The sequence below is a fragment of the Drosophila sulfurigaster genome, chromosome 3 (genome assembly GCF_023558435.1).
Source record: "Drosophila sulfurigaster albostrigata strain 15112-1811.04 chromosome 3, ASM2355843v2, whole genome shotgun sequence".
Taxonomy (NCBI): domain Eukaryota; kingdom Metazoa; phylum Arthropoda; class Insecta; order Diptera; family Drosophilidae; genus Drosophila; species Drosophila sulfurigaster.
In genome coordinates this window covers 14,256,599-14,284,551 of record NC_084883.1, presented here as the reverse complement: position 1 = coordinate 14,284,551, position 27,953 = coordinate 14,256,599, and the positions used below count along the sequence as shown (strand labels likewise).

Sequence of the window (27,953 nt, the reverse complement as noted above, 5' to 3'; positions counted from 1 at the left end):
CGCTGATCAAGAATATATGTATATACTTATGGGGTCTTTTCCGTACGTTTCCTGCCAGCACAAATTTATAATACCCCTCTTATGAGTAGCGGGTATAAAAATATACACTAAGCTATATAATGGTAAACGCACAGACTGGAAGGAAAATATAATCTAAAATTGCTACCAATGATTGCTAATCTCAATATTTTGTTGCTTTCAATAGTTGTTCGATTAAAAAACACTACTTAGGCTGTCTATGATTATATTGTAGGTCAGGCCATGTCTGCTCTTTAATTTTAACCCAGCACTTTAGCTCTTTATTTAATTTATTATTTATTTATTTAGGTGTTTAATTATTATACAAAACTAATATAATAACTAAAATAAGGGAGTGCTAGCTACTAGACTCGTATTTAATTTAAAATTTAATATTCAACATGCAAAATGCATTTTAAATAAAATTGTAGAAAAAGTTGTGTTTATTTATTTGTGATTAATATTACATTAGTATAATTAATAGAACCAAGTCTCATAAGACGCTGGCCAAGGCGCAACATCAACATAGTTGGGGAAACTGTTGACGAACTTTGTGAAATCCGATGTAAGAAGTTCCTTGTGATGAATCCAAAAACCACTGACGCCCAGTTCTAACGTGGGTGTGTTCCAATCTCCACTTGGTTTCTGTTAAGCATGAGAAACACATTATCACATTCTGCTAATTTTGTTATGAGCAAATTTATTACCTCAACTTCAAGCCAGAAGTCCAAAGCGGCGCTACTTGCGCCATACGAGAAGTATATGTAATATGGTGGCTTATAGCCTAGACGTAATGGTGCCTGATGGAAGGACCAGTTATCAATCCGAGAACCATTAAGTGGCTGGAAATACAATCCCATATGATTGGGACCCGTCAGCTGCATCTCGTATCGCATTCTTGTAGTTGTCAGCTGCTTTTTTGGTTACCAATTTAACCACAGGCTCTGTACCTAACACGGGCTCCGATGCATTGATCCATAAGCCTCGCGCTCTAAAGATTAAGGTTTGAAGTAAATAAACCATGCGACGATAGGCTTACGTTTCTTATAGCTTACCTCGTCTTATGCCAACGCATGTTGTAGAGCGGCAGACCGCAGAGCATTTCCTTTTGGCAATCGTCCTTGACACTTTTAGCCAGTGTCATGTTGACAACCTTATCTGCAGATGTAAATATGTGTAAAATATATACACAATACTAAGAGGGAAGAAACTTACTCTTGACGGTGTATGTGCGTCTGTCCTGTGGCATGATGAAGTAACCAGAGTCCGTGCGACGAACATTGTTGTGGGTATCGTGGAAGGTGCGCTTGGCGTGCTATTATATGCAGTTAATGTCAAATTAATACAATGATCGATATATTCAGTAGTAATAAAAGCCACTTACCAGCACTGAAAAACGCTGCACACTCGTCTCCGGTCTGTAGGGGAATCCGAGTGGCGTTGCGGCCAGAATGATGCACAGCAAAGTGATGGCCAGCAGGGAGCAAATGATGGTCTTCGACTTGCGGAACATGTTCAGCATGGGCACCAAAAATCCGCTGGTCAGCAGACCAATGGCCACACTGAAGACGGCTAAAATCAATTCAGGATTGGCGCTATCACCAAATCGTCCCAGCATGGGAATAAAAGTGACGATGAATCCGTGCGAGAAGTAAGCGAAGAAGATGAAAGGCGGCACATAGCACACGATGTGTGGAATGACCCAGGCAACATCTGCAAAGCAAGATAAAGCACTCAGGAATGTCCCCAAACAAACCAAAAGGGGTTAACTTACTGCGATTGTGCAGACCGGTGGAGATGTTGAACACCACACCGACAGTGTAGAAGAGGCAAGTGAGCATGAGCACAAAAGCAGAGCGAATGCTGCAAATGGTCAGCACGAGGGTGAGCAGGGCCAGGAATAAGCAATGGCAGTGCAACAGTAACTGAACGCGTTGTCCAATCGGGAAACGAGGCTGCATAGAAAATCGATTAAACTAATTTGCATGCAGTGCACTTTAATTTACTTACATTTTTGGTGTATTGGAAGTAAAAGGCTGGCACCATGCCCAAGCCAACGAAGAAGGGACAGAAATACAGTCCAAGCATCAGCCAATTGTGTGTGAACCACGACAATGGCAAGTGTATCAGATCCATGAAGACCGCAACGATGAGCGTCAAGGCGGCACCTGCAACCACGGCCAAGATCTGCGCTGTAAAGGTGTGCAGTGTGTGCTTGAGCAGCTTCTCCAGCTTGATGCCCGTATTGACGGACATTAGCTTAATGGCCAAGCCGCAGGCAACAATCGCTGCAATGGACACCACCACATTGAGAATGATGCCTTCGGTTTCCGTGTAGAAGACCAAGAACCAGCCCATCACATCATAGTAGACAGTGTGGCCCTCAGCGTGTTTCGAGGTATCCTCCAACTCGGGTGCACTGGAAATCTCGCGTATCAACGATAGAAGATTGTCGCCAGTGTTCTGGAAGCTGCCGCGAGGAAAGATTTCAGCACGATCGAAACTAGTGTGATACACATAACCATTGTACTGATAAGCCATATCCAGGCCGGGCACAGCGCCGTGATCGCGAAAGATGCGGAAATCGGTGTCGGAGGGAATGAAATTGTGCTGGAACATCTCCTCGGCCAAAGTCGAGGCATAGGGATGCTTGATGGCGCGACGATAACTCTTCATCAACCACGGATGATTGGGACCAGATTGAAAGAGAATCTCGCGACCTCCATTGCCAGCCGAGTCCAAGTTGATCAGTGCTCTGTCAGAAAAATTAATTTAAATTTAGTAAATTTTCAAAAATCTTTTCCTTTTACTTACTTGCAATTCTTGGCCCACTTGTGTTGGGTGATGAAAGCGTGCGATGCCTGCAACGGATTCTCCTCGGCACCGTTGAACAAAAACACCACCGGATGCTTGAGTGCCTGCTTCGATTTGGAGAGCACACGTATGGTCTCCATCATGGTGGCCACCATGGAGCCATCATCGCCAGCACCCGGACCTGCTGGCACCGTATCGAAGTGACTGTTGACCAGCAAATAAGTACTGCTATTCGAGCCCTTGGGACTGATCTTGACCACAATGTTCTGAATGCTCTGATACATGTTCACGGCCTCCCAATGAATGTAGCTGCCTGAGGCAACCTGCCTGTCAATCTCAATGTCATGTAGAGCGCCCACCTCAGCGCGTAGCGTGCGCATTCTGGTGTTGAGCAAACTTACAGTGTCCAGCTCATTGGCCCGACTGCCTACCACACGTGGTCCAAGTGCCACCAAGCTTTGAAGATTATTCTCCGCGCGTTCGGCAATGAAACGTTCTGGGTACTTGGCCTCATCCTTAATGGTGAGAGGGCGTGGCAGGTGATTCGAGGCAGGTATGGATATGGTACAATAGAGGAGCAGCCAGAAGCCAATAAAAGCCGGCGCCCAATACCATTTTATCTTGTCTTCGCTGATAAAGACGCGTTCGCAGCCATTGGGTTGCTGTAGGAAGAAAAAAAGAAACGGCAACAATGGGTTAGTATTTCAAGTGGTTGCAGGTATTTTGGCTAGTCGCGGGGTAGGTGAATCATTTATTAATTAAAGCGACTTCGATGTTTCGGATCGCACAAGTTATGTGTTAACAATGTATGTATTATATACCAGTTAGATTTAATCCATCACGTTTTTATCTTATCGGCTGTCCGACATTGCCAGGTGTTGGTTGCCTCTGCAACTGTTGCCACCGAGTTGACATTGCTGCCACGATAAGCCATAAAAGGGGAAATAAATAGTTTTTGGTGTGGCTGCCACAGACCCAGACCGAGACCGAGACCCAGACCTAATAATACTCCAAAATATTACGAGAATTGGCAACTGCCTAATCAACACCCTCGTTTGCTCAACAGTCTCAATACCCAACCCAATGCATTACCACCATTAACTAATCTTATCAAAAAGTATCTATAATTTAGCTTGTAGACACTCGCACTCAGACAGGCATTTGCAAATGCCTCTTTTAGTTTGTTCTACTTCTTGAAGCGATAATTGATTGCCCTTGATGTGGGATTTGGACTGTCGCTCAGCTCACCTTATCATCCAGCTGCAGTTCACCATGTCGCAACAATGGATCTGTGTTACTGGCATCCGAGGTAGGCGTTATAACGCGACGCCGAACTTTATCACTGCTCATCGAGTCTTTTGCCTCTTCTTCAATTGCCTCTTGCCTCTTCTTCAATTCTTCAACCAGTTCCAGTGTGTTTGTTTTTTGTGTATACGACATACGGCAGATACTCTAGCGAGTTGTCTCTCCCGCTCTCTCTCGCTCTCTCAATCAGCTGTTCTCGCGATCTGTTGCTCTTTGAACTACTCGTGGAGCGAACTATAATAAATAGTTCGACTCGCGTGAACGTTCTTTGCCTGGCTAATAGAAATTGGACGCGGTGTGCAGCTCGCAACGTTTGGACTTCGACTGATCCGCTTCGACCAGCTGAAGGTTTGGCAAACGTAACAGGCCGTCGATATCGATATGTGCATATCTTATCAAACAGGCTACCTCAACTCTAAAGGTACTCTGCAAGGCAGAGCATATTACCAACGCCAATAGCCAAACAAACCATTTCAGTCGTAGTTTGGAGTCCGTCTAGAGTCGATCGCAAATTGGTTTTATTAATTTTACCTGGCTTAAAGTTTGACGTTGTTGTGCAGTTTGTAAAACAAGGCAAATGTCATCCGATAGACTCGCAATTGTTTGGCCATTGGATCACGAACAGTTTTTGTTTGAAAGTTGACCCCTTTCAAACATTAACTAAAAAACACAAGTGCGTATCGCATAAATCCATGCAGGATGTCAAAGTTGAATAAAGTTGTGCAACTACACAGTCGTATGCGCTTCATGTTGTAGCACGCCCCGAACACTGGGTAATCCCAGCAAAAGTTTTGATTGTTTTTAATTTGTACCTTGGCAACTTTTTCCTGTGCTTCACTGCACATTGTAACTCCTAAGCTCGGTTGTTGCTGCTTCTGCTGCTGTTGCTCTTGCCGCTGCTGCTGATACTGCCACCAGAAATGTCGACGACGCACTTGCTTCGTTTCCATGTTAAAGCCTCTGTTTCAGCGTCAACGCAAACACTAGTTAATGGATAAAATGACTAGGCGGATTTTTTAATAATATTCACTTTACTCTTCGACAGAGACAGTCCGTGTGTGTTGTGCCAGCTTCAAAACTGTATGCCTAAATAAATAAGAATTTGTGTAAACTATTTGAAGAGTGAGTCAATGAATGAAAGAGAGATCATCAGAGATTTCCGATGTCTCCCAACTACTACATATATAACATAGCTTAAGCTTCGGCAATAAAAGTATGCAACGTTTAATTAATGCGTTTAATAAAGCGCACAAAACTGTAGCATACTTTCGTGCTGTGCTTTAATAAGCAACCGGCTATTAAATGAATATTGCGCACTTAATAACGGCACTTATCATTTAAGAGGTATGCATACTCACAGGCGGGACTTTCAATTAAAATCTGGTGCATACTTACAATTTGAAATATCATGTATACGGGCGTTACGGGCGAACGTAGCAGATTCCCCCATAAACATTGCTCCAATTTGCTTGCATTCCACGGAACTGTGTCACGCCCTTCCAACTCCCAGTGCAAATACGAACTGATGTTGTCAGTGCGCGCTCACTCTTCGTTGAGGCCTAGGACACACACAGACACACAGTCGCACACACATAAACACTAGGGGTCCCGCTTTGAATTGAGGACATAAAGCGGCAAATAATCAACGTACAACTTGAGGGGAGGCGGATGCCAATCCACTTGCCAGTGTCATTCAACTTGGGTAAGAAGGGTACAGTATATACACACACACACACACGCAAATACACTCACCACACACACACACACACTCAAATAAGTATACATAGTTGTAGCCATACTATTTCATTCTTTGCCTGTCCGCATATGTGTGTGAGAATATTTCATGTATTCATTCATGGCTTCTGCTACACCAATTCGTAAACAAAAAGTTCATCGGAATATTGGTCAAAAGGAAATCGATAAAATGAATGTGCCCAAGAGCATTAATGCGTAGATGGTTCATCTTCCGCAAGGAGAGAGGTTAAAAATTCCATCTCCTTATGAGCGAATAAATAGTTAATTTTAATTTTAAAAAATTCTCTTAATAATACTGTTGGTTAATATTATGGTTATTTATGCACAGCTCTGTATTAATGTAAGCTAAAAACCAAAATACACGACTCAACAACTCAAAACGCAGGCGCTGCCTCTCACAACATGAGAGCGAGCTGAGAGAAAGAGAGAGAGAGAGAGAGAGAAACATCAGCCAAAACGCCGGCAAGCCGCCGCAGCAGCATGCTACTCGAGCTCCACAGCAGCACAGAGGACAGCACAGCACAGTAGAGGAATTCATTGCTCCCCCTGCGACGCCGCATGTGCACAACCAAAACAAAGCCAAAATATGTGTCAGCTGCTTTGCTTGTGCTTTCCTATCCTGCTGGGCTTTCCACTCAAATTCGCGCTGTTTTTTTTTGGCCTGCCTGCTGTGTGTCGCATGCTTCGCCATCGCTCGTTGTCACACACACACACACACACACACAGGCACTCACACATACGCGCACATACACTATATATAGTATAAACGTAGCTTGGCTCACAGCATTTTCATTTACTTTTCAGTGGAGCTTCAGTCAGTCGTAGTTGAACGGTCGTTGCTTTTGGTCGTCTCGTCTTGGCAGCTCAGCAAGCCCTGGCCCCAGCAAACGCATGATAGAAAAAATGTGCTACTGAAACGCAAACCTCATACCAACAAAAAAAAAAGAAAGTAAGGCAGCTTCGAGCGCGAGTGTTTTGCTCCCACTGAGTGTGTGTGTGTGTGCGTGTGTGTGTTTGTGCTCGGTCTTGTGCTAGTTTCTGTTTATGGCCAAAGCATGGGCATAGAATATTGCTGCCTAGCTCAAAAATTATATAATTTTATAAACCAAATGTGATTTGAATTAAACAATAAATGTGTGAGTGCCGCAACCGTGAATTAGAACGAAATTCAAAAAGAAAACGCACAATAAATCAAAACGCATGCATTCATTAATTCGACGAGTTCACGTTTAGCAAAATCGTAGCATACTTTCCTGCGGCAGCTAAAACATGTGAGTTTCGGTTGTTGTCCCCGCTAAATGCTGCTTACCCCCACCGCACCGTTTGTTTTTTTGGTTATTCCATTATTTGTACTTTTTGCTGCGTATTTCAAGCGCTTCCGTCAGTGTCTCCCTTCTATTTGCTTTTAGTTTACGTTCGGAATCCGATACGAGGTAACCTAATCATATATTCTGCAGTACATGTGAGAAGGCAATTGGGTACAAAACGAAAACAGAACCTACACAAAAAAAGCCCACACAAAAAAAAAACATACATATGTGGGTTAGGATTAATTTCCCATACCAATACATTATCAATTTCTTTTCGAAATTGAAATACCATTCCACTGCATTCTAAAATGTGCGCAGTATATTTTATTTTTAGGATATTTTTTAAAGTGGATTAAAATTACTGAATCGCAAACGAACAAACATATAGAAAATATTTAGTAGTAATTTGATTGCCAGAATTGAAAAGGATCTGCCTGAATAGAATTATCCATTGCATATTTTGCGCATTTGTTTTTATACCTCCAATCGGCAATCGCGCTGGCTGTGCATTCTATGATGATATCATTGGCATTCCATTACTTCGGGACAGCTGTATCCGCTGTTTGCCCATTTCAAGCCGGCGAATAGCGGGTCGTTGACCAAACGCATTATCATCATAATAAGAATTTGCGAGCATTAGATGTGCTTATATCCATATGCCACATACATACATATGTCCTATATAACACTCATTTGAGTATGCGTCACACGAAATACGCTGACAAATTCTGAGAGTGTTGGGCATAATATCAAAGTCCAGCTCGGCTATTGTCGAGGACCACAACAAAGGCTAGGAAATACTTACAAAATTCTGGTACAAAAGCAAGCAATCTTACACATTCAAGTTTGCTAGACTTTATAAAACGCACAACAATGACGACATAGAAACAGAAAATCACAACTGAAAATACAAAAAAAAAGAAAAAAAATATATATATACAATACAAACAAGACTCTGAGGGAGTTTTAAATGCTTTTGGGGCATATTAATTTGCGGAGATTGTGTTACCTCTTCCTGAGAAACGTAGTGTTTATTTTTGCTGCTGACAAAACAAACTTGAGCTGTGAAGAGAGTTAATTGCAATGGCTTTTGTTTGTTTTGGCATTCATTAGCAGCTCAAAATGAATACAAAGTTTTCAATCAACTTTTTTGGGGAGGCATGTGCAGTAACAGCAACAGTACTCGTAGACATTCTCAAATGTAAGATGGTTGCTAGTGGAAACGAGTACATAAAACGAATTTGTTTCGAAATGTTGAGCAGACGCAATTCTTATATTACAAAGGATTTATTTGCTTTAAAATTCACGGGAGTCAAACACATGCCCGGAAATCATGTGAACGTAAGGGTATTAGACGCGTCAGCAGACATCGTAAATGGCAACTCGTAACGCAGCTGTCGATTTTGAGTGTCAGCCATTGTATTGTCCTCACAGCACATCACGCATACGCACTGTGGCATACTAGACTCGTTGCTGCCTATTGACTGCGTGAGGGTTGCTTAGGGGCGCTTAGGAGGGGTGAACGGATTTGGGCTTTTTAATGAAGTCATGTCAAGCATTTGCTGATTTGCCTGTGATTTATGAACAGCTGCTCGACGCCATTCAGGTATCCAACTGACAACGACTACGACTACGACGAGTACAACACCAGCAACGACAACATCAATCAGATGCTTCTGCTATGCATCACTTAACACGGTAATTGCTGCAAAAATTCTCACCATGCAGGGATGAGAGTTAACACGATTAGCCTGATTGGCTGGCTGCTGGCAAAACGCTTTTTGTTCCACCTTAAATGAAAATGCGTACTGCGAAGTATATATTTTTAATTAAAATGCTGTAATATGCAATAAGCCAACGTTCTGAATGCAACGCAACAGGATCATTGCAATTGCACATGACTTTTTTCTTTTCCTTTGCTGCTGCAGATATTTAAATTTAAAAGTTGTTTTTTCTGTGCAGCTGTGCTGCTGACCACCAAAGAAGAAACGACACAAAGCTTGCCCTCATACATTTATTTACCCTTTGCTCCTCATTTCCTTTTGCGTTCCTTTTCTTTCCTTTAATTTCCTTTGCTTTTCTTTGGCACATCCTGCTGCCGCCTTTCTTGCGCTGTGCCACTGCAGTGTGGCATTTAATTAATTATTGCTCCAGAACTGCGTGTTCGTAAGTTAATCAAGCATATAAGAAGCATCCTTACAATCTTTCACCCTCTGAATTTCATTTAAAATTCCATTAGCATTCAAAAAACGTAAGCTTTGTTGCTGCTGTCCTTTTTACCTGTCGATAGTTGGTGCGTTGTGTTCCTACTGAGAGCAGAAAAGCGCTTAAAACAAATTTAACGAGATTAAACACATTCATTTTACCAGAATGATTTCCCACTCACCAGACTAAGTCCAATGACCTTAGCTTGGCAAAACTTTAAAGTTATGGCAATGCAATTTCATAGTTTGTCGCACATCATGATAAATGTCTCAATTGCATTTGGAGGTCAGAGGAGGCAATGCATTGTTCGTTGGCGCAATATTGAAGTATTGCACTTTATACGCGTAGTGCAATAAATGAACATTTCGCAAATGAGGATTAACGTTGATCCATGCTTGTGTGTCCTTGCTTGTGCTTGTTGCAGACTTCGGTGCTGTTGCTGCCATAAACTGCGCATCTATGTATGCTGCTTAATGGCTCAGCTTAACCCATAAACTGACCTCCAAGTAGCGAGCGAGTGTGTCTGCATTGGTCAGCCTCTGTGGTATTGAGTCGTCAGGGCAGGCAGACAGAGACTATACATTATACTCGCAGTCGACTCCTTGGGTGGCGTTAAACCTCAGCATACTCGTAAGCTGTAAGGTGGAAATGTTTTTATCTATCCATGAAAGGCCAACAACCACATTGATTGACAGCCTCATTCAATTTGTGGCTCGTTGGCTTGCTGACTTGCTTACTGTATTTTCTTTTATACCCGCTACACATAGGGTAAAAGGGTATTACAACTATGTGTCTGCAGGAAATGTGGTAGAAGGAGTTACCTACAATCCGTAAAGTATAGTATGCATATTCTTGATCAGTGTCAACAGCAGAGATGACATTGATATGTTCGTCTGTCTGTCTGTCCGTCTATGGTATATTTTGAATGTAATACTATATCGATATATACTATTTATTTATTTTACCATTTTTCTGTATGTTAATTTGGTATATTTATACCGTTTATTTATATTGGCATTTTTCTGTATGTTAATTTGGTATATTTTAAGATTAATACCGCCCTGTTTTGATATTACATTAAACAATGGGTAACGGGTATTCCACAGTCGAAAACACTCGACTGTAGCTATCTTACTTTTTTTTTTGGTTCATACACAGTGGCTTATTGGAATTGTTTGGATCCCCTTTTCGTTTATTTTTTCATTTGCCTTTTTTTCGTTCGTTTCAAGCAACACTTGTCTGTAGCGTAAGCTAGAAGCCAAGTTATTCAGCAAGTCATGTAGGCGGGAGGGGATCAGAACAATGCTTGACGACACAAGAGGTATTTATGCAACGTGTCGCAATCGGATTGCGAGTGTGTTAGTGTATGTGTGGCCTCATCTGCAGCAGATTCCTTGAAATGACAATAGTCTCAATTCAAATGCATTCGCTCAAAGTAGTCATAGTTCCAGGGATTACCTCAGACAGAGCCAGAGACAAACCTCTCAAAGAACGTCTATTTCAATAATAGAATGAAAGGAAGGAACTGTTTTTGTATCAATTTAGTATTGTGGCTGGCAGTTCAGCTGTCGTTTGCAGTGCCAATGACATTGCGAATTCAGTTATTGATATGACCTGCTCACTGAACTGGAACGAAGCAGCAACAAAGGCAATGAATTCCAACTACTGAACTGAATGTGATCTGTTTGTATTGTAACCACAGCCATAGCTATAGCTAATAGCTGCAGCCTTGAAACCTAACATACAACACAATACAAAACACCCAAGGAACGTTTTGACCAAAATACCCTCAGCTTTGGAGGCCACACGATGTGTGTGTGTGTGCGTGTGTGTGTGTGGAGTCAGCTGCGTAATATTCTCTTAATTAAGTGTCTATTAGGGGTCCGTGAGGTAAAACAAGCTGAGCAGACATGTGTAAGTGCCTCCTTACTCTCTGCCATTCTGCCATCTGGTTTATTTTCGCCTGAAAATTTGGAGTCGACTAAATCTACGCTCCAACTCACTTCACCTCCATTTCCAATAGACCTCAACCTGCGTACGCACTTAGGCGTGTGCTCTAAATGTCCGTGTGTGTGTGTGTGTGCGAGTGTGTGTGCAGTGCTGCTTGGGCGTCGTCTATATGAAATTGTATTGAAATCCTTTTAACGCCATATCTAAAATTTATGTGCTTGCCAAATTGAATTATTGTGTAAACTCAATTTTGCACGAAATGCGCCCAAGCGGTTTGCCTACAATGTTGCCAAAGCCAGCGCTGCGAGACGCCGCCCTGTGCCACGCCCCTTACAATTTGATGGCCCTGCAGTAATATAGCCCTATATAGCATATGCAGCTCTGGGTGTGTCGACCAACTTAATTTCATTGGATTCCACTTAAAAGAAAGTCACACACAAAAACCGCCAAACAATGGCATTTATTGGGTACTAAAATCCAACTAAGTTTAAGATTATTGCGTTCATTATAATTATAATTTACTATAGCAAATGGCAAAATAATACCTAACGGCAATTCAATATAATTTGCACTTGATTCGCGCGTAGTTTAAGTCGTTTTAATTAATATCATGTTGATTTTGAAATTGAAAATTAAATTGATATTTGTTTTTATGGATTTTGCATTCGGTGTTTTCGTGCTCGAGTTAAGCTCCACTAATTGGCAGCCGATAGACGCCGTCCTAATTAAGCTTTAGCTCATCTAATTGAATTCATTAAAATTGCATTTATTTGGTGTAATTAAATTTAGACGCAAATGTGTGTTGAATGATTTGCTACACATTCGGTTTTGCATCAGTTCGACTCATTCCATCAAAACTGCACGAGTATTTGACGTCCTCTATATAAGGATTATTTGAATTCCTAACGAGCCTTTCCACTCGACCGAATCGCCATCGATAGAACAGGTGAAGCGATGAAGGGGAAGAAAAGAATAAAGAAATAACTTTGATATCTCGGTAGCACTCGTTTAGCTCCTTTGCTGTCGTAACTTAATTTTTGATTTATGAGCCTAAAGCGAGCGTTGCGATGAGGCGCACCTTGGCTTCAGGTTGCTGCCAGCCCACTTTCGCAATCAGCATTTTAATTTCAGTCGGTGACACACACACACACACACATACACACCCATTTGTTTATCAACGTATGTGGCCCATAATGGATTCCAGTAATGAGCCAAACATCAATCAAATATGCATTGTTGAAAGCTGTAAATAATAATCATAATAATAATCGATTCTCCTCCCGAATCTATGAAATGAATATAAATTTATGTCGAGCTGATGATTATTATTGTTATTGTTATAACTCATCCATGGCATCTGTCTGTCTGTCTCTCTGTGTCCAACGCTGCGTATGAGTTATACCTATGACGAATATTATTACACACACTCGCGTAAGCGGAAAATCACATTTGATAAAATATTTACCAACTTTCTTTTTTAATAAACTCTGCAAATAAACGTGTGATTCTGCGTGTCAAATTAAAGTTCGTCTGAATGCGGTACAATTTGCTGAAAACTGAAAATGAGAAATTATGCATAATCAAGAAGGCGGAAAGAGACGTCGCCTGCCTTCAGGCCATTGGCAAAGCAGGATGACAAGGATGGCAAGTGAGGCGTTACAAATTTGCCATCATATCACTTGGGAGTCTGGCTTCTGGTGCAAAGTTAATTTGACGCACAGTTTGTTGCAGCAACAAAACTCTTAGATTTAGCCCCAAAAATAATGATAATATTGCTGGCCGAGCACTTGAGAGTGGGACGACGCACGCGAATTGTGGCCAACAATTTGTGGCGTTGTTTTGGCTTCTCCGGCTTAAATACGAAAAGTCATTCCGCCTTCCTCTTTCTCTCTATCAAGCAAAAAAAAAAAGAAAAGTTCTAATAGAAATTTGTGTATGATGGGCAGAGGAAGAGTCGTAAATCTGTAAACAGTGAATTGGGCACGCGCTGCGTATACGTAATATGAGAAAATAATTGCTGCGTAGCAAACAGCGACAACAATGCGAGTAAATTGCTTTTGAAACACACACACACCCCTGTACACACACAATGGCCATGATGAATTTGCAAAAAGATTTTAGAAAATATCCACAAAATGATTTCATTTAACGTTGTTTCGTCTTTCACTTTGGTTTTTGGCCGACGGCTTCTTTGCTCATTTCATAAATAAATTGCCATTAACCTGCAAGACTTACGCTTGAGTTGGCTTTAAATCATTTGCCAAATAACTAGAACAAGCCGCAAAATCTCCAAATGGCTTCTACGAGCAACTTGAAGCATTTACCAGGGCAATAAATCATATGCAAACAGTTTTAAGAATAAGCTGACATTTGCATATGGCAAACGTAATTCCCTAAATTCAAAAGTTTCTGCAAATAGATATCATACTCGTAGTAGTTATTGCCTTCGGTCATGGCAAAGGGTGTAAGTACTAAGGTATCTGTGTGTGATCATGCTCATGTGCTCACTTTAAACAGGCGGTAATAAGAGCATCCTTTTGGCAGTCAGACAAAACGTGCAACTGTTTTACTAGCTTTTCCCTGCCGCCAGCCATGCAACACAAAAAAGTGTCGTAAAAAACGAGAGCGACAGTTGCCGCTGTGTGTGTGTGTTGTGTTAGTGTGTGACAGGTGTAGCTCGTATATAGTATGAGACATTTGTCAAGCTTGTTTGTGTTCGCCCGCTTACCACTTGCCACCTCAGTCGCTTTGCTGCCCTTGTGTGTGTTTGCCTGGCTGCCTGGCTGCCTGCCTGCGGCTGCACATAGACAACAGCTGTCACTTTGCATATTTCATGCCCTCAGATACCTGGCAGACCAGACCTGCCGAAGCCAATTCTCAGTTGACTCATTCGGCATACAAATTAGTTAAAATAGTTTTTCCCTCCACACACAACAGCAGCAGCAGCAGATTTTTATTCCATTTTGAAAGGGTATTTTTACGTCACGTTTTAGCCCCGGTTTCATAGAAACCATTTTGTCACATTGCACAAATCCTTGAGCCGCCTGTGGGAACCACAATGATGTCTGACAAGCGCACTTTTAATTACTACTTGCAAAACTACAACAAACATCATGTGTTTTTTGCATTCCTTGTGGCCATTGTGAATTGCGTATTAAAGTAGTTGTTACTTCACTTAAAAGAAGAGCACAACTTTTACGACTTTGCCTTGCCGCCCGCTGGCAACCACAATATTAATTGCAATTTATTTTGCCAGCCTTTTAGAAATACTGTGAATTTTATAATTGGGCGTAAGTGACCATAGAACTATTCAGAGAAATTTGTGGTGTCCATTTCATGACTCGAAAGTTTTGACTAGCTTGCTGCAACAAGTCTCCGTTGCAAGTTGAAAGTTGGTTTTAAATGCATTAACTTTACGTATCTAATTAAATTTATATCCCAAATAATTACGACTTTGATTTCTGCAACAATTATTAGCTTGGTTTACATTATTAATGAAGTGCTTTTCCTTCTCGTTTCAGAAATTTGACAATGAACTAAACTAAAGTTGAAGTGCAATCTAAAAGATAGTTAACTTTTCTAAAAAACCTTCTTATTTACTTGTGCGCTTGAATTCAAGCAACATTATGAATCGACTACGATTTGAAAGCACTCTTAATTGAAGAGTTATTTTATAGAGCAGAGACAGACACTTGGAGTTAACCGCGAGAGCAGTTTGGAGACCGCAACGTTGTGAGGGATCGCGGCTCAAAGTGCTCTGCGGATGCATTTCATTTGGAAAGGGGCCCGACAAAGACAATACGGAGGGCTTACGGAGTGCATTGGCCCGTTTACGCAACAGAACGGGCCCCTCAATTCCACAACCGCAACCCACTCCGCCCGCCTCGCCATCGCCCTCGAACGCTAGCGCGAGTGGCAGATATACAACCAGCACCTCGACCTCCGCCTCCCACCAACACCAGCACCAGCACCAACATCAACACCATCAGCTCCCGCCCACTAGCCCACTCATTGGTACACATTCTCAACCACAGCATCAGCAACAGCAGCCGCATCCACATACAAAGACAACAGTCGGAGGAGGATCTGGTGCTGACGAAGACAAGGCGAGAGCAAGAGGAAGAGCAGCAGCAGCTTCTGATGGCAACCACATCAATGGCCTTTCCCACCATGTGAGTACAATTTAATCGTTCTTACTTTGTAGCTCCTGTAGCATGTATCTTAAGCTTAAAGCTTCTTAATATCTACAATTGGTTTCGTATTTATGTAAGGCTTGCCTCCCAACACTCACTTCTGAGTCTGGCAAGTGCGCAACAAATTCTTGTATAATTGAACAAGCAATCAAAAGCACAGGAATAACTTCACGCTTCCCACAAAATATGCCAGCAGCCACTGCAAATTGTGCAATTGTACTCCAGCTACTACAAAGAAAATCAGCTCATTATTTATATCCATCTCATTGCAATGTTCATCCAAATGCATAAAGTCTAATTCAGCAGATTTTTGTGGAATTTATTGTGTGTGCCTAAAAGTATGCTATGCAAATAATTGTGGAACCCATTGCAAACACCATTTTATCCAATTAGTATAAAAGGATTTGCTGGCGTAAAGCTTTGACAAATATTAAGTTGATAAATACAACTTTTAAGTCAACTGTTTATATATATTTTTTTATATATACTACATCGTAGTCATGGGTATTACAAACGTGTGCAGCATTTATGAATTTATTTTAATATTGACTCCAACTATTCTTACAATTTGTTCAATGTTTAAGCAGCATAAGTTTATTGTAATCGGACAACTTATATATAAAAATCAATCAAATTCAAAGCTATACATGCATATCAATGTTATCAGGGTATGCAGCCATCGTTGTGGCAAAGTTTTACAGCAAACTTTATAGAACAATTTACAGCATGGATTTTTCATGCTTTTGTAATTTGATTTGCGACGAATTTCATTTACATGTATATGGGATGGAGATACTGCGTACTACAATTTGAATGGCAAAAAGTGGCAGAAACAAAAGCAATTTAATTGCTTAACAGCATTTTACCATTAGACTTAATTGAATCGCCGAGCCAAATAATAACGATAAGTGAGGGAGCATACCAACACTTCAGTTCAACAGCTGAATAGGTGCGAGAGAACAGGTGGGAACACGTGAATATTAAACGCCATAAATAACATATTAATGAATTTTAATGAGAAGTAATGAGAATTACGCTCCACAGCACCCAAAACTCATGCATTGTAATAGACAGAGCACTTCAAAAAAGGGAAGGGCGACATCGAGGGGTTTATTTTGCAGTGACAGGTTGGATTTTCGACTTAATTAAAGCGTCGCCACAAAGATGCCAAGAGACAAGAGAATCGTTCGATGAGACGAACTCTGAAGTGCCATATGCAGAGTTGCCAAGTTGTCAGCACAATGTAGAGTAAAGAAACCTCCTTAGCCACTGTCCATGCATTAAAAGCACTCAAATACACACACACACACGCACACTGCGACACACAACTTATTCTTCTTGGTCTTTGGATTGCCCGCAAAAGTATGCTGCAATTTCTGCCAAGTGCGTTTAAGCTCTTCTTGGCATGAGTTTAGTAAATAAAAAGTTGGATCTTGAACAAAATCTAACTACAGTTTTGGAGAGTTTGTTGCCAATGATTGCAAGTTGAGCACTCTGCTTCTGTTGTACCAGCTGCTTGTGCTGTTTAACCAGGCTTGTGCTTTGTTTTATTTCGTATTATTTATTCACAGCTCGAAGGCGACAATTTAAGAACTCTATAATTAAAAGCAATTTATATTAAGCAATATTAATGAATTACATTCAAACAAAAAACAGGCAAACTTTACAAAATCGACAGGGTTGAGGGAAAGTAAAATATAAATAATCAATTAAAATTCCAGTTCGCAACTGTGCCCAAGACTCCTTGACAAAAATAAATAAATTACACAAATGAAGCGACTAAAAAAGGCAACTCGATGAAATGCAAGATTTAAATAAATCTAGGTTGTCAGCAGTACAACTCTTAAAGTCATTTACAATCGAAATAAAATTTGTGGACTAATAAAAAAAAGAAGCAGAATATCATGAATATTTTGCTGTAAATTTATTGTGGTTCGAGTCACGTCTCCTCTGCATTGGTCTTTTGTCGTCAGCCGTTGCCAAGCGCGGCAAATGGAATTGGATTTTGGAATTTGGCATTTTGTTCTACTTTGAATGTGAATGGAATTTACCAGGGGTTACCCAAGGATGCGAATACGATGGCGGTGGCATAGCTCTGATTGTAATTACTAGTGCAATGGCACCTGCTGAAGATGAAATTCCGCAGCAAGGAATTGTAATTTGATTAGCTATCGCCTTGAAGTGATTTAATTGATAGGGGCTGGATTTTAATTAAGCTAATTGAGAACGTTGTCAATATTCCAATATGTCAACATCTGTGGGTAAAATGCGAATCGCTGTGCCTCATAAATCTGTCTGTGCATAATTTATGATTGTTTGACATCGACAATCAACCTTGACAGACGCCTTAAATAAGTACCAATAACTGTAGTATTACTTGACTGCTAAATAAATGTGTTCACACATTCCCCGAGGCGTCCTTTGAACTCTCGACTGCACAAATTACAATTGTTGTTGTTGCTCATATGTGTCAGCCAAAGGGGGGAAAATAAGTACTCACTAAGCAAGAAGGAGAAACTGATCAAATAACATAAACAAGTTATCTGCCGTAATGCAGGACGTAAACTTAAATTGCCATCTTTGCGAAGGGTAAACAGAGAGTCCTCCGACAGTAGCGTTCAGCGATGACAGCTTGCTTTGATCCAACTCGACTTTCCCCCCAACACGATGTCTTTAAACGCACATTACCAACTGTCAGCAGGAGCTACAGCTGAAGTTGCCGACAATCGTGGACCGCTTTGATTTATTTGATTGACGGTTGCAACACAAAATGCCGACATCTTTTATCACAAGACTTGACTTCCCCACTCCTAAAACACACAGCAGGAGGGTTACAAGTTGAGTAAACACAAACTTTACAGGTACACAGTGTGGTTGCCTCTTTGGCAGTTTTGCTCTGCTCATAAGTCTGACAAGAAACAACATATTTTGAGAAGGTGTACTTATGGATGTCACATTCAGTTCGAAATTACACACAGATTGGCAGTCAAGGTGATGTAAGTTTAAACACATTTCCGAACAGCTGCCATAAACAGCACTCAACATTTGAAGCATCGCACCTCAGCTCTTATCATTTCGTATAATAGTTTGTGTTAATCCTTGACACATATTTCATAGTGACATATTTATACTGCGGTGGCGATAAATTCAAGAGAAGAAACTTGTCAGAGAGCACACCCGACTCGAATGTGAGATACCCGCTAGCCATTTTCAGTAATAGCAAATAAGTGCGGTTTATTCTTAGAATATTTCAAATAAATATTCAGAAAATATAAATATATATATTTGGTACATTGAAAATATACCATTAAGTAGAAATTATACCAGATTATCATCCAAAGCAACGTACTTGTTTGACATACAATAGTATTTCTTAGTTATTATTGTAAAAAAAATATATCTCTATCTCTTATAGTCTCTGAGATCTAAATGTTTGTATTTCCCGCCGGCACAAAGTTTTAAAACCCTTCTACCCTACGGTTAGCGAGTATAAACAGCCAAATTTGTAGTGAAAGTTTAACTAAGCATTAACCATAAAATTAATTTAATTTGCTGTTTAAGACTTTCATTAGCAAGCAACTGGAAACTTTTGCAAACTAAGTACTTCACACTAAATATCCGGAAATTGAACTGTATACTGATCATTGACCGTTGCTTTGCTCTAAAGTGCTTTGACATGCAAATGGATTTCGCTCATGTTTTATAGTCATAAATTAAAATTGTATGGAATATGTCGAGAATATGATAATCGAAACAGAGTTCAGAGATAATTGATAGCACATTAAATTGTAATGCATAAATTGATTTGAGGCCTCAGGCCGCGTAATTTTGTTTTTGTACAGTGACTTAAAACGGAAATTGAATTCCATAAACTTTGGCCAGACCTTCAAGGAGAGCAATTAGTGGGCTCCCAAGGCGGCGACAGGCTGCAGGCAGTAGGCAGTAGGCAGCAGGCAGCAGAGGCTCAAAACAGCAAGTTGGGCTGGCCCCAAAGGCTTGTCCTGTTTTCCAACGGCGTAGATTGCTTGGCCCAAGTTGACTAAAGTCAGCTAAAGTTAGACGGGCAAAAAGGGGTCGATATCGATGCGTCAGCTGGGAAACCCAAAACCATAAACTTTTGTGCATAGTTTGGAGCATGGAGCCGGAGCTCCAAGGAGTGCTGCAGAGAGTAGAAGAGAAGCGAGTGTCAAAGCCGCTCTCGTTGTTTGAGTTGATGTTGGTGTTTCTGAGTTGCCTTTGCTGTTGCTGCTGTTGATGTTTCTTTTCGTTGTCATTCAAGTGTTTTAATCAATTCTGATTTAATTTTATGCCCAATTAAGTGTGAAAAGCGTTTGATGTTGAACACAGGCGTGGGAGTCACGTCCCGTGCCCCAAAATCCTACAGTTCTCCTTCGACTCTGACTCCGACTCCCCTATCCTTTATCGCAATGTGTAACGAGAGGCACGCAAGCGTGAGCATTGTATATTCCGTACATATATAGACCTTAACGAGATGTGGCAAAGTGATATGGAGGCCAACTGGGTTTACTACGACCGGCAAGCAGTTGATGCAGTTCGATTTGGTTGACTGCCTTCGGAACTCTGTCTCTTTATTATAAGAACACACAAACGCACACTTACTTGCACAGTCAGACGCACACACAAGATTCATCTATTCATACTCAAATTAGTCACAATTAAATAGCATTTAGGCATTTTTGTGTATTCGTAATTGTTGTTGCTACTCGTATTGATTCCATAAATGCTGTCGCACCTTTCACATCAGCTAATGCTTCTGCTCAATGTACTTATTGTATGTTCTAGCCAAGTCTCTTTAGTTGGTAATGACTTTGACTCTGTTGTTGTTTGGTCCGCCGTGACTATTTAACTTTGGTTCCAACTCTCTTCTTATGACAGACTCGAATATTACTGGCAAAGCGTTATCCAATAAACTTTATCAACAGCAAGCGCAACCGCAACCGCAGCCGCAAATTCAACAGCTGCCACATCATCAGCCTCAACATAGCTCAGCTCCCACGCAAAGCATTGCAACAGCATTAGTCTATATGACAGCCGATCCCATCTCCCTATGTTTTTGGATTTGTCTACAGGTAAACCAAGCTACAACTAACACATTACATACAATCTCAGTTCTCCGACGACGAAATTGCAATTACGCACAAAATGGTTGCAAAGAGACGCAAGCTTATAAAAATATCTTCAGCCTTATTGCTTATTTTGTGGTGAACAAACTTTCATAATATGCATTCGGAGACTTAAGTCCTCAGGGCGTGGTACCCCGCGCATGTGTATGTGTGTGTCTGTGTCATGAAGCAATTTCCTTGAAAATTTACGACTCCTCTGTCCTGGCTACTCGCATCGTGGTTATGGCTCACAAAACACAAGACACAGTGCTCAGGCCGAACAAGCATATGGCTTTCATCTTGAAAGTTTTGCAACATAAAAAAAATATAATCCATCCTCATCACCAGTTCAATCAAAGCGGACGGCAACGACAAACTCATCTCTTTTTTAGTCATAATTTTTAAAAAAATATTTTTATTGATTTCTTGGTACACGAATATGCTTTTTTTATCTGATGTGTTTGTGTATTCTGTAGGTTATCAGTATTTTACTTTAACTTCTCACTTTCATATGTGCTCACTTGGTTGGGTATTCAATGTTTCACTGTTTGTGATTAAAGCTATTTTTCATAAGTCTATAAACTTCATTTAATATTAGAGATGTCACTGTATCTAATTGTTGCACATGTTCCCCGACTTGAACATGTACAACTTCTGTTTTTTTAGAATCCTGATAGTAAAATTTATATTGTAGTATGAAAACATGACTACAAATAAAAGATGTTTTAGTTGTGTAACGCTTGCGTCGAGCTACAAAATATCCATAATTCTAAAGGCATTGTTATTAATGTTATCAGCATGTTTTGTGAGTTGTCTACGCATTTTGCAGGTTTCTTTTAGTTTCATAATCATATGCCATTCGCAAATGGTTTCAAATAACTGCATTGTATCTGTGTGTTTGTGTTGTATGAGTGTGCTGTTGTGTTTAGGATGGCCAAGTTAGTAAACAATCAAAAGATTGTTCTCATTAAATCCAGCCGAGTGTCCGGCATTGCGCACTATGAAATTGGATCCATCGAAGTGCATGCGCTTCTCATTGCGACTGCAACGAAAAAGTCAAGATAAAGGGCAAATAGGTTTAGGTATTATTACATTGATGAGTTTTACCGCAAAAACAGATGCGAAGTCTTTCCCAATGAAGCAGTGCAATGAATGCCAAGAGTAGTCAGAGTAACGGATCCATTACCGGGGCTGGTGCGAATGAATCCTTTGTTGTGCTGACGAGAAACCTTCACCAGGCCATCGGCAGCCTGGATGATGCGAAAACCATTGATGTCGTACATTTCGGTGCCGTCGTCGGCGCAAGTATATGTCGACTTGCAAACAACTTCTTGTGCATCCGCCATAAAAGAGGGACCGTGACGTGAGTCGCTATTAATAAAAAAGATTATTAAGAAGGAAAGTTGTGGGGAAAATCTCTAATTACTCATAAAACACTGCCAAAGTGTAATCCTTGGTCAGGTCAGTGAAAGTATCTGTTGTTGTGCGTGTTCCAGCGGTGTCGACCAAATAAACCAAAGCACAAGATTCGCTGGTGAAGCTTACACCCTTGTACCACATCTTGGCATATCGCCTGCAAAGGAAGTGCATTTGAATATAGAATATACCTAAAAATAAGTATTATGTTTGAACTTACACAAAATTATTGGTCTTCATGCCATCGAATGTGACAATTTCAACCTTCGAACCGCTCTGGAGAATGCGACCATTGGGATGGATTAAAGCCGAATTGGTGCCATTACGCGACAAGGAGACTGCGACCATGCTACGTTGATTCAAGACGCGCACCGCCTTATCTAGGGTCATATCAATGCTGAGCGACAAAATAGATAGTTAGGAATCTAATTTGCAATTGTAATGGAGCTTATTACCGAATTCCCTCGCGAAGACGCAGCTGAATGGTGCCGTTACACATAGCTATTGGACCTGATCCAGGGCAGGCCGGTGGCGGTTGTGGTGGGGCACTGTTTGAAAATTCAAATGGGCGAGCACAAATGCGTCCTAAAGCATGAGGTGGTGGGGGCATAGGCGATGGAAACTGCTTTGTGTGGTGTACTTGCGGCTGCGGTGGCTAAAATCATGCATAGTTTCACTACTTTAATACAGGCTTTAATAAGGTATTTACCACACAATATGCACGGTCATTTTCATAGCCACTTGAAGAAGTGAAGCGAGCAGTCAGCGCCTTGGCTCCATGTACAATGGGCTCGAGATCTGGAGCAATTGCTGTCAGCATTGGTTGAGATTGGTGCATAGATAAGCCTAGTCGACGGAACGAGCCACGGCCACCAACGTTAGAGTTGGTTTGGCTGGAACACTCCTTGGCCAACACGGCAGTGTTGGTGCCCACACTTGCACTTGCGCTGCCGCTGTTCAGCGACATGCTGCTCATGCGCGATGATAGCGAAGAAGCCGTTCCAGACAAGCGCATCGAAGTCTGCTGCAAATGGAATTCAAATGCTATACATAAAACTTTCGTTGACTTCTTCTCGCTTACCGGCGATGGGTTGTTGGTGTAGACAGAGCGCTGGCGAACCCCATTGGGAGCCTTGGTAGGCGAACGCAAGATGTTGTTGATCTTGTCATTCATCTGGGCACGGGATAAAAAGTCCTTGGCATTGAAGATACCAACGCGTCCGCTCCTTGGTGTTAAAATTATATCTGCACGCAGATTTGATTCATCACAAGGCGCGAGTTGGCATTGCACCTCCTTGGTGTTCGGCTTTGTAACTGGGACCATATTATTCGTTACCTGGTCTTGGAATTTAATTTGAACTTTTTTCAACTTTAAGAGACCTGCTCACTGCGTAAATTTTTTTTGAAAGAATGACTTGCCACAACTGCTATCCTTTTGTTGTCTGTGTTTTCTTTTTGCCATGTCACTTTGCCTACTTGGTTAAATTTCACATGATAGGTAGTGTTGGAAAACTCATAGTTATCGATTAGCGTATTTGATCGATATCAATATCCTATCAAGAGTTGCCACTTACTAAATATATTTGTAAGAATTAAAGTTATTTAATAACGTTTTCTACCCTATTAAATGAGAATAACATTAACGTCAACATTAAATATGTTGACCTAATGTTTTAGGTAATTTTGAAGTCTTTTTCAGAAAAAGTCAGATTTTTTATTGACTTTTTTACTCTATTTCGCCAAATATAAGCTTATGTTCAGAAACCTTTGTAGCAACGTAATCCCAATTGACTCAAGATTGTGATCTAAATTTACCCCGAAAAGCCTAGAAATAATTCACACAGATTTTTAATAATTATAAGTACTTTTTTTTATTGATTTAGATACATACATTAATTTTGTATACATGCCCGTGAATTTAGGGTGTTGGAGATTGTCGTAAGGCTATTACAACAAGAGCTTGGGCATAACTGGAACAAAAGCCCAAGTTTATTTGTATTGCACGGTGTTGTTTTACAGTGTAAGAGGTTTTTACTTATCATCGTGTTGGTGATATCTCTATTTATATGTGTGTTTATGTGCATGTAATTCACAACATGACAGCTCTTAAATAATAGTATGTGTTCTGTCTTAAATGCTCAAGGTATTCTCACTTTTGCGTGTGTTCTATAACTTTGCAATTCACTTTGTATACACTTTGAATTTTCTATTCAGCATGTAACAATATTCACTTTCTTGTGTGGATGATGAACAGATTGGATTGCTTAAACTACAAACTAATCTTAACATTAACTGTTAACGATAAATATTACTGGCGCTTTCTCTTTATCACAGAGACAGCCATTTCTTAAGACCACTGCCTACTAATTGTTGCACACACACACACATTTTATCATGCTGTGCGTTGAAAATCGCCTGTGTTTTCAATTTTGATTGCATGTTGAAAAGATTTTTAAGGCTTTTCGGTATGTATGTTTTTTTTTAGCATTAAAAGATTCCGTGATTTTTAATTATTGAAATGAGCCTTAAAAATTAAAACGCTAGCGCTTTTACATTTGCCAAATTTGGCCAGCGTTTTCAAGTAGTAGGCAGGGCAGTGGACACGGGTCCCAATGTTATATACCATTTTTTTCACGGATATCAAAAAGTTCGAGTATGAAAATTTAACTAAAAACGAATTCCTTTTTAGTTGCGTTGCGCTTACGTCGAGTAACGAAACACATCCATGATCATTCACCCAACCATTCGGTTGACATTCGATAGTAAAGTTTTTCAACACGTTTCCTCCAATTTGCAATTTGTCAAGACGTGTTGTGTTTTTCGTTGTCAGGATGTCTTATGCGTTCCACGCGCTTTTTTGCGAGCCTTATTTTTAGTTTCATGTTTTTTTTTCTATGGTTTATCCAATTTTTTCTATGTTATCCCTCTCAATAGCTGGGTCAGCGTAACGGTCCCTAATAACTGCAGTGGATCTGTGTGTTTATGTGTGTGTCCACGAAGTGTGCTGTTGTGTTAGGAGATTTTCCAAGTTAGTAGACAATCAAAAGGTTGTTCTCATTAAATCCAGCCGAGTGTCCGGCATTGCGCACTATGAAATTGGATCCATCGAAGTGCATGCGCTTCTCATTGCGACTGCAACGAAAAAGTCAAGATAAAAGCCAAATAGGTATAGGTATAGACATTATTGCGTTGATGAGTTTTACCGCAAAAACAGATGCGAAGTCTTTCCCAACGAGGCAGTGCAATGAATGCCAAGAGTAGTCAGAGTAACGGATCCATTACCGGGGCTGGTGCGAATGAGTCCTTTGTTATGCTGACGAGTAACCTTTACCAGGCCATCGGCAGCCTGGATGATGCGAAAACCATTGATGTCGTACATTTCGGTGCCGTCATCGGCGCAACTGTACGAAGATTTGGCAATCACCTCCTGTGCATCCGGCACAAAGGAGGGACCGTGACGTGAGTCGCTGAATAAGAATGACAACAGTAATTAGAAATGCAAATTGAAAGCCAGACACTCACTCATAAAACACTGCCAGAGTGTAGTCTTTGGTTAGGTCAGTGAAAGTGTCGGTTGTAGTGCGTGTTCCAGCGGTGTCTACCAGATAGATTAAAGCACACGACTCGCTAGTGAAGCTCACACCCTTGTACCACATCTTGGCATATCTCCTGCAAAGGAATTTCATTTAAATTTTTCAATAAATAAGTATAGTATTATATTTCTACTTACACAAAATTGTTGGTCTTCATGCCGTCGTATGTGACAATTTCCACTTTCGAGCCGCTCTGGAGAATCCGGCCATTGGGATGGATTAAAGCCGAATTGGTGCCGTTACGAGACAAAGACACAGCAACCATGCTGCGCTGATTTAAAACCCGGACGGCCTTATCTAAGGTCATATCAATGCTGAGGGAGAGTTGAGTAATTAAAAACGAATTATGCGGTATTTTTGTGTGCTTTTTTTTTATACCGGACACCCTCGCGTAGGCGCAGCTGAATGGTGCCGTTCGACATGGCGATTGGTCCAGAGCCAGGACAGGGTGGTGGTGGTGGTGGAGCATTTTCAAAGTCAAAGGTGCGCGAGGTGACGCGCCCCAAGGCATGTGGTGGTGGAGGCATCGGCGATGGGAACTGTTGTGTATGGTGAATTTGTGGCTGCGGAGGCTGAACGTAACAGTCAGGATTAATTAAGAGAAGAGACCGGTCTATAGAACACTTACCGGACAATATGGGCTGGCATTCTCATACCCAAAGGGAGCAAAGCGAGCAGTCATTGATTTGGCACCATGGACAATGGGCTCCAGGTCGGGAGCAATGGCTGATAGCATTGGTTGAGATTGATGCATGGGCATACCAATACCTCGATACGACCCAGCGCCACAACTAGCGTTGGTTTGGCTGGAACACTCCTTGGCCAACACGGCAGTGTTGGTGCCCACACTTGCACTTGCGCTGCCGCTGTTCAGCGACATGCTGCTCATGCGCGATGATAGCGAAGAAGCCGTTCCAGACAAGCGCATCGAAGTCTGCTGCAAATTGAATTCAAATGCTATACACAAAACATTCGATGTCTCCTCGCTTACCGGCGATGGGTTGTTGTTGGTGTAGACAGAGCGCTGGCGAACCCCATTGGGAGCCTTGGTGGGCGAACGCAAGATGTTGTTGATCTTGTCATTCATCTGGGCACGGGACAAAAAGTCCTCGGCATTGAAGATACCAACACGTCCGCTTTTCGGGGTCAACATGACCTCAGGTTGCAGCTTTGATTCATCACATGCAGTGAGCTGGCACTGCACCTCCTTGGTGTTCGGTTTTGTAACTGGAACCATATTTGCGATTCTTTGTGTCTTTCTTGTGGCTAGCAGTTACAGTTAAGACTCTATTGCTATGGGAACAACTTGCGCGGAGATGGGAATGCGAAAAACCAAAGATTGCTCGACACAACGACTCAAAGAGAGGAATTAAATTTTTACTTTTTTTTTTATTTTCTACTTTCAAGAGCTCTGCTCACTGCGAAAATTTGTGAAAGAATAACTTGTCACAACTGAGGTCCTTTTAACAAGTCATCGCTTTTGGCATAACACCTAGCCTACTCAGTTTGTCAAGTCTCATTACCAAAAAGAGTGTTGGAAAATGCTCAATCATTGATGACAAATTTTCACAAATTACAAAAGTTTTCGTTTGTAATTTGACGCCACATTTTCGGTCAGAATGCTTTAAATTCCTAAACAAAATGCGTATTTACGCTTAGCATAACCATTTTATTCGGTCTAACTTTTCTAATAGTTTTTTTTTTTAAACCGTTCTTCTATCGAATAAAAATATGCATATTGTATAGCATTGAGTACTGTCAGAATAAACAAGCTGCGTTGCCAAGCGTCATGGGGGGAAATGTAAAGTGATTCAGCGAAGAGTTGCCAACCTAATTGAATTGAAGAGGGCTTAAAATGTAAAAAAAAAGAAAAAAAATTGGCATTGCATAGGAAATTGTGTATTGCTTGTGCGTCGCGCCATAAATTCGCTGGCAATAAAAGCAGCTCAGCAATAAAGCTTTTGCAAATTTCCATTTGCTGCACAAAAAAACCGCTTTGTATACTTTAATGCAGTACATTATTATCTTTTAGTTATCAGAAAGTGGTATTTAAGCTTTGGCATTAATGTGACGACCACTACCACCGCAGTTGCCGACGCTTTTGAGTTTAATGGACTTGGTCATAATGTGTCCTTGCCCGTGGCAAAATCATCATCAGCAAGTTTCGTTTGCCAAATTTGACAAATTATCTCAATTGGCAATATTCAGGGTTGCTCGACATTTTTCGCCTCTGGGCGCAAGAGGGCGTTGCGTTGTGTTGTATTGTATAGT

At 41.0% G+C, this 27,953-nt stretch overlaps 4 protein-coding genes across 6 annotated transcripts in view; 1 reads left to right on the top strand and 3 right to left on the bottom strand.

Annotated features, from left to right (window-relative positions):
* Positions 1-438: 438 nt before the first annotated feature.
* On the bottom strand, positions 439-4,479 carry LOC133842035 (endoplasmic reticulum metallopeptidase 1). Its single transcript, XM_062274931.1, is given in 10 exon segments — positions 439-663; positions 726-929; positions 931-1,009; positions 1,074-1,176; positions 1,234-1,333; positions 1,403-1,731; positions 1,793-1,973; positions 2,029-2,773; positions 2,833-3,494; positions 4,081-4,479. Coding segments are annotated over 10 exon segments (2,763 nt in total). The 5' UTR covers positions 4,273-4,479; the 3' UTR covers positions 439-495.
* Positions 4,480-20,580: 16,101 nt separating this feature from the next.
* Positions 20,581-27,953, top strand: part of LOC133844677 (serine-rich adhesin for platelets) — a 43,196-nt gene continuing 35,823 nt past the window's right edge. Inside the window, 1 exon segment of the mRNA XM_062278764.1 lies at positions 20,581-20,640. Within this exon segment, the coding sequence (XP_062134748.1) occupies positions 20,596-20,640 (45 nt within the window). The 5' untranslated portion in view covers positions 20,581-20,595.
* On the bottom strand, positions 21,561-23,536 carry LOC133841477 (uncharacterized). 2 transcript variants are annotated; one of them, XM_062273997.1, is made up of 7 exons: positions 23,171-23,536; positions 22,799-23,110; positions 22,545-22,744; positions 22,310-22,486; positions 22,100-22,246; positions 21,781-22,044; positions 21,561-21,715 (listed from the first exon to the last, which is right to left on the bottom strand). In XM_062273997.1, the coding sequence occupies exons 1-7, from the start codon at positions 23,411-23,413 to the stop codon at positions 21,613-21,615; spliced, it is 1,446 nt and encodes a 481-aa protein (XP_062129981.1). In that variant the 5' UTR covers positions 23,414-23,536; the 3' UTR covers positions 21,561-21,612. The 2 variants fall into 2 exon arrangements, with proteins under 2 accessions (XP_062129981.1, XP_062129980.1); XM_062273996.1 differs by having other exon boundaries at positions 22,799-23,113; positions 23,171-23,533.
* On the bottom strand, positions 23,935-27,127 carry LOC133841479 (uncharacterized). 2 transcript variants are annotated; one of them, XM_062273999.1, is made up of 7 exons: positions 26,674-27,127; positions 26,311-26,616; positions 26,061-26,254; positions 25,820-25,996; positions 25,612-25,758; positions 25,293-25,556; positions 23,935-25,221 (listed from the first exon to the last, which is right to left on the bottom strand). In XM_062273999.1, the coding sequence occupies exons 1-7, from the start codon at positions 26,917-26,919 to the stop codon at positions 25,119-25,121; spliced, it is 1,437 nt and encodes a 478-aa protein (XP_062129983.1). In that variant the 5' UTR covers positions 26,920-27,127; the 3' UTR covers positions 23,935-25,118. The 2 variants fall into 2 exon arrangements, with proteins under 2 accessions (XP_062129983.1, XP_062129982.1); XM_062273998.1 differs by having other exon boundaries at positions 26,311-26,619; positions 26,674-27,126.

Coding starts and splice junctions, on each gene's coding strand:
- LOC133841477 (XM_062273996.1), bottom strand. CDS start 23,413: ATGGTCCCAGTTACAAAGCCGAACACCAAGGAGGTGCAATGCCAACTC. Junction 22,487..22,544: donor CGTCTTCGCGAGGGAATTCG/GTAATAAGCTCC, acceptor TTTGTCGCTCAG/CATTGATATGACCCTAGATA. Junction 21,716..21,780: donor ACTTCGCATCTGTTTTTGCG/GTAAAACTCATC, acceptor TTTTCGTTGCAG/TCGCAATGAGAAGCGCATGC.
- LOC133841479 (XM_062273998.1), bottom strand. CDS start 26,919: ATGGTTCCAGTTACAAAACCGAACACCAAGGAGGTGCAGTGCCAGCTC. Junction 26,620..26,673: donor CCAACAACAACCCATCGCCG/GTAAGCGAGGAG, acceptor TTCAATTTGCAG/CAGACTTCGATGCGCTTGTC. Junction 25,759..25,819: donor ATGAAGACCAACAATTTTGT/GTAAGTAGAAAT, acceptor ATTCCTTTGCAG/GAGATATGCCAAGATGTGGT.